The 6,020-nt window shown below is 42.6% G+C and overlaps 1 protein-coding gene across 1 annotated transcript; it reads left to right on the top strand.

The window, feature by feature from the left end:
• The first annotated feature begins 1,206 nt into the window (after positions 1 to 1,206).
• Positions 1,207 to 5,515, top strand: LOC138603510 (nuclear receptor subfamily 4 group A member 2-like). Its single transcript, XM_069675327.1, has 6 exons — positions 1,207 to 2,037; positions 2,832 to 2,961; positions 3,317 to 3,474; positions 3,582 to 3,781; positions 3,855 to 4,033; positions 4,916 to 5,515. Exons 1-6 carry the CDS (start codon positions 1,207 to 1,209, stop codon positions 5,161 to 5,163), a joined length of 1,746 nt encoding a protein of 581 aa, XP_069531428.1. The 3' UTR covers positions 5,164 to 5,515.
• Positions 5,516 to 6,020: the final 505 nt, after the last annotated feature.

Genomic DNA, 6,020 nt, shown 5'->3' on the forward strand with positions numbered 1-6,020 from the left:
GCCAATTGGAGCGCAGCACCCGGCTTCGCACGTCCAATGGCGTTCGAGTGGAGGCGGTGCCACGTTGTTGACGTAAAGGGAGGGTAAAATTGCGCAACACTGGTCTCCCTTTTCATCCTTCTCCTTGAGGATAATAATAAAAGAGGGAAGAGTGGCACCAGCTGTCGTTTTCTCTGTCTTTCCGCACGGGAGGCATGTAGAAAGAATAAAACCGTTAACATGTGACACACTTAGTGTTACTGAAGGTATTTCCAACACTGAAATGTGTTTTAAACTCTCAAATCCTACTCCCTAATCTGTGTTCAAAGGCAGATTAAAGGACAGCTGTTGAACATGAGCCTTATCTTTATAGACATCAGTTTGAATTATTCCCAATCAACACCATAAGACATCTGCTTTGTCGAAGCCACAAGTTTGTTTAATTAAAAAAAGCAATAAAATATCTAACATTAAGCACAAAAGTACAAGAAAGTGGGCCACAAGCATTATTTCCAAATTACGTGATCCAGTTTCTGTGCCCACAGCAGTCAATGGCCCACACACACCCACCCACACATTCAAATACACACACAACCCCGCCCCTCTGAGGCTTGTGCGTAATGGGGTTTGGCACTACGTAAACAAAAGCACATTGTCGGTGTCACTGGCAGCCAGTGTGAAAGTCAAAGAGTGGGAGAAGTGAACAGTCATTTCCTTTTCTTTCCTCTGCAGACAGCAAGTGGACTTACATTCTAGTCGCAGTTGAAGATTGAACAGACCCACAAGAGATGGGATTACTCGCCCCTGTCCTCCTGCAGTGGATGGAGGTCTAAGGTATTGCATGTTTTATTTTTCATCACTTATCTTTGAGGAATTCAAAGGATGTATGATAGTTAAAAGCATGCAAGTGATGCTCTGTGTTTTTGTTTTATACCAGCAGTCTAACTGGCAATTACATCCCTGGAAAATAAGACAACCAAAGCCTTAAGGTATAAACTCTAAGTCTGTGCATCCCGGTTGTTTTTCTGCATGGGCAAATGATGATTTAGAGTTGTTTGAAGGTCATATTTGTCTTCTAACATGTGGAAATTTCTGCGTAATTTTTCCAATCAAGGAAAATAACATTGCAAACATTTCAAATTAATGTTTAATCAAGCACAAGAGCCATGCACTTGCCTTCTTTATCCACTTTTTACTGACCGTTTTACGCACATGTTCGCAGGGGCCATGCCGTGTGTCCAGACCCAGTGCGGCTCCTCTCCACAAGGAGCCAGCCCGGCCTCTCAGAGCGCCAGCGGAGAGCGCAGCTGCGACTTCCTCACCCCGGAGTTTGTCAAGTTCAGCATGGACCTTACGAACAGTGAAATCTCGGCTGCAACGTCGGGACCCAGCTTTGGCCATTTAAGTGACTCTTACGGCTCCGGGTACGACGTGAAGCCCCCGTGTCTCTTCCAGATGCCGGTGCAGGGGGAGCTTCCGTGCGTAAAGGTGGAGGATGCGCACGGGTGTCCGCGGTTTCAGCCGAATCCGCATCACCCGCAGACAGATGAGATGCTCTCCTCGCCTGGCTCTGTTTACTATTACCGTTCTCCATCACCCCACAACATCACATCCAACTTCCACACTCAACCAGGACACATATGGGAGGACTCCGGCTCTCTGTACACATTCCGACAAGACTATTTGGCAGCAGCGCACAGGAAAAACGCACTATCCAGATTCTCTCTGTTTTCCCTCAAACACGCGCCACACAGCGCACACCAGATGAAGTTTGACGGATCCCTCCACGTGTCCATGAACTTGGACACAGCCGGGGCGCACCAGTCGCTGGACAGCCCCGGGGTTTTGGGCTCCAGTGGTCTGGGAAAGCAGCCGGGAGTGGGATTTCCTCACCCTCTCCAGCTCGCCCACGGCCACCCCTTTATGGACTACCAGACTTCCTCTGCTCACGGCCGAGGAGTGCTGAGCACGGAGGGTCTGTGCGCCGTGTGTGGGGATAACGCAGCGTGCCAGCACTATGGAGTGCGCACATGCGAGGGCTGCAAGGGCTTCTTCAAGGTTTGATCTCGTGCATTTTTGTTTAAAACATGCATTAAAAACTGCTTTATAATCCTGAAAAGTTCAGTTGAAAAGAACACAGAAAGGGCATGTAAGTGTCCATACTTCTGATGCTGCTTTCATGGAAATCTGAAAAAGCAGAATTTTTTAAATGGAAATATATTCTCTTTTCTAGTCACAGACTGCATGGCCACACTGTCTTCTAACAAAACTCTAATTGGAGTAATAGGACATAATGTAAAAACCCCACTGGGACCTCTGACCGGCCTCCTAAATTGGTCATTGTTCTTCCCACACACGTTCTGATCTCTTGACACACGCGTTTTAGGGCCAAATGTCCTGTATGAAAATGGCCACCAACGTGCCATGAATAAAAACCCTTCTCTTCCTCTCTCTGAAGGAGATTCCCGGGGGGCAATTCTCCAAATTATAAATGACCACGACCCTGTATTTACCCAGACTGCCCTGTCCGTCTTGCTGAATGCCTTATGCTGCCTCAGATGGCCCACAGGAGCAGGAGTGCTGCTGATAATTTTCAAAGGATCATTTAAGGATTTTTACTTTGTGACCAGAAAGCTACAAAAATGTTCTTTATGTTGAACCAAGGACCTTTAACAAAAACATCCTCAAATATTGTGCTTCAATGCTGTTTTAACATTCCCTACAAAGTCAAGCAAAGAATATGCTGAAAAAAGGCACATTTAGATGTTCTGTGTGTGTTCTTATGGCCTTGTTTCCGAGGAAACTTTATTCTCTGCAAATATCTTTTAATCTTTTTCTTTTTCTCGATGCAGCGCACGGTACAAAAAAATGCGAAGTACGTGTGTTTGGCCGCCAAAAGCTGCCCCGTGGACAAACGCAGGAGGAACCGCTGCCAATACTGTCGCTTCCAGAAGTGCCTTGTAGTGGGAATGGTCAAAGAAGGTAAACCTTAAAAACATGTTTCATACACGACATCTGGGTTTAAATGATTTCACAGCCTCGTTCATGCAAGTCATAGGAATAACATGCCAGAGTAAAAAATGTAAGGTATTATCACAATCCTTATTCTTGCATTCTTTCCAAGATACAAGTGTATGAAAGGAAAAAAAATGTCAAGGTGTAGAAGAAACCTGACTTCATCCTTTCCTGCACGTCGAAAAGTATAACTGCAATTTATGACATGTTAAAAGCTACAAATGTGCACACATGACCCCCAACATGTCCTTCAAATTGATGCGATACTGATACTATTTTAATAGTAAAACAGAAGCTCAAAAAGTCCCTGTTTTCTCTGCAGTGGTGAGGACAGATGGTCTGAAAGGTCGAAGAGGTCGCCTCCCGTCCAAACCTAAAGCTCTCCCGGACTCCTCTGCACCTGTTAGCTCCCTCCTGAGCGCCCTCATCAGGGCACATGTGGAATCGAACCCGCCACCTTCTCTGCTCGACTACTTCAAGGTAAGCAGTGTGGATGTTGCTTTACCTCAAGTGAGGTGGGAGGAGATATTAGAGCTCTAATTGACGCCTCCCTTTTCCATTTAATCCCACTGTTGACCTTTAAAAAGTTCAAGGAGAGTCCAGGAAGCCCGCCAGCAGACGACGCTCAGCACGTGCTGCAGTTTTACGACCTCCTGACCAGATCGATGGAGGTGATTCGAGGGTGGGCGCAGAAGATACCGGGCTTCACTTCCCTCCCCAAACACGACCAAGACCTCCTCTTCTACTCGGCTTTCCTGGAGCTTTTTGTTTTGCGATTGTCGTATAGGTAAAGAACACACAAAGATTCCTACTCTTCTCAGAATATTTAGACCAAGAATTGATTTGTCATACCGTTTCAGATCCAAGCCAGAGGAAGGGAAGCTGATCTTCTGCGACGGCTCGGTGTGGCCCCGGCTCCAGTGTCTGCGGGGCTTTGGGGAGTGGATCGACAGCATCGTTGAATTCTCTGCAAATCTGCAGAGGATGAACCTGGATGTTTCCACCTTCTCCTGCATATGCACACTCGCCCTGGTCACAGGTGAGATCCCCACAAACATTTATGCTCACACCACGTCTTCTCTCTGTACTAAGAGTAATCTACAACTGATGCTGCATTCAAGTGCTCCAGTCTGAGTCCTTGTCAGGGATTTGGAACTTCAAGCATAATCAACATGGCAATTAATGTAGCCCAAAGTGCCATATTTATAGTTTTATGCTATAAATCTAAATTGGGCAGAAAGATGCCACGATGCATCAGATCAGAAAAATCTGCATATTGAGTCAGGTGAAACACCTGAACAGTTGTCTAAAGCCTCCTGTTGTTATCTTTAAAACTAATTAGCAAGTTAGCATCGGGGTCTTGAAATAAGTGGCCTTATTTAGTAAGCTAGGCTAATGAATAGCCCGTAGCATAAAGGAATGAAGAGACAGTTTAAATATTTAAAATTAATGGGAAAATGGTTGGAGAAGATAGCTAAATGTAATCTAAAAGTAGGCTAATGGATAAATTGTTAAAGCAGTTCGCTAAAACATATAAAATGTATAAAAAGTATAAAAGTTAGCTTAAAGGTTTCGAGATGGCTGAAATATTTACCTAAAAGTGGTAGTTAAATATTTGAAATTGTTAGCTCGAAGTAGGCTTATGATATTTGGTGGAAATGATTTGCGAAAGTAAGCTACTAGATAATCAGTTACAGCCCTTAGCCGCCGGAAATGACGTATAAAAAGACTTTAAATTGTTGCCTGAAATCGGAGCTGCAGTGAAGGCTTCACACATGTAGAAATAAGACTCTCGCTCAAGCAAAATACTAACGTTTCCCAACTTTTAAACGAAAATTAAAGATTTCAGCGTTTCAGTTTTTATTTACGATGCTTTGTTAATCTCTTACCTGTGTCTCAAATGTGATTAACGGACCCTCAGAGCGACACGGACTGAAGGAGCCGAAGAAAGTGGAGGAGCTGCAGAACAACATCGTCCAGTGCTTGAAGGACGCAGACGGAGGCTCAGACTGTTGGTCCAATCATTTGTCGAGACTTCTGGAAAAACTGCGTGAACTTCGCACTCTGTGCATCCAAGGCCTGCAGAGGATTTTCTACCTGAAGCTGGAGGATCTGGTGCCGCCGCCTGCAATAATAGATAAGTTATTCCTCGACACGCTGCCGTTTTAGAGACATTGGAGGATACACAAGGGGACGTTTTTTCCAGACTTCTTCTACTTTAATATCAACAGTCATTCCGGACAGTTTGACATCAGTGCACTACATAAAAAACAAATTAAAGCCTAACTTTAAGTTGCATTTTCCTCTTAAAAAATGTAATTATAGTCCTACTTCATTTTATTTTTATATGTTTGGCAGGTAAAAAGCCTATTAATAACATTTAGCATTATTTTGTTCTTCTCAGCCTGTGTAAATAAAGTTTTGATACGAGTGTGCCCCATACGTTTTTTAACATATTTTAGTCATATAGTGATTAATATAATAGCCTAATATTTGGTAGAGTATTGTGTTCTAAGTTAAATGTCAGTGTCCTTGTTTTAATAAATAAAAGATCAAGTAACTGCTGCTGGACTTTTTTTTTAACTTAATTTCTTTATTTTATTTTGAAAGAAAATCAGAGGAAGTCCTTTCGAGACGTGTGCAATGTCTCAATAGTAATGTTATTTCTTGTAAATATCAATCAAACCGAACCAATTTTGCTACGTTGTAGTTCTAAATTTAACATTTTGTTTTATAATATCTTATTTTAATGACATAAAATGCTGGACAAGAAAATATTTTACATTAAATTTAATATTTGCATGCAGGTGGTAGTCTATAAGCAACATGATTTTAAATAATATTTGAATGCTAAATCCTCCTAACATAAAAATCAGTGTTGGTTAAGGTTTCTAGGTATATAACTTTATAATAAATCATCTTATTTTATTGTGAAATATAGATAAATACTCAAGATGATGCATAAAAAAAAATGAAATTTCGGTGATATTTTTAATCCTTCCAAATCGAAATGTTTGCATTCTTGC

The sequence above is a fragment of the Semicossyphus pulcher genome, unplaced genomic scaffold (assembly GCF_022749685.1).
Source record: "Semicossyphus pulcher isolate SPU_LCO1_2020_fin unplaced genomic scaffold, fSemPul1.0.p SCAF_24, whole genome shotgun sequence".
NCBI classification, from domain to species: domain Eukaryota; kingdom Metazoa; phylum Chordata; class Actinopteri; order Labriformes; family Labridae; genus Semicossyphus; species Semicossyphus pulcher.

What these genes read in the sequence shown, in the direction of transcription:
- LOC138603510 (XM_069675327.1), top strand. Translation starts at nt 1,207, where the DNA reads ATGCCGTGTGTCCAGACCCAGTGCGGCTCCTCTCCACAAGGAGCCAGC. An exon ending in GCTGCAAGGGCTTCTTCAAG is followed by an intron (nt 2,038 to 2,831) that starts GTTTGATCTCGT and finishes TTCTCGATGCAG; the next exon opens with CGCACGGTACAAAAAAATGC. An exon ending in CTCTGCTCGACTACTTCAAG is followed by an intron (nt 3,475 to 3,581) that starts GTAAGCAGTGTG and finishes ACCTTTAAAAAG; the next exon opens with TTCAAGGAGAGTCCAGGAAG.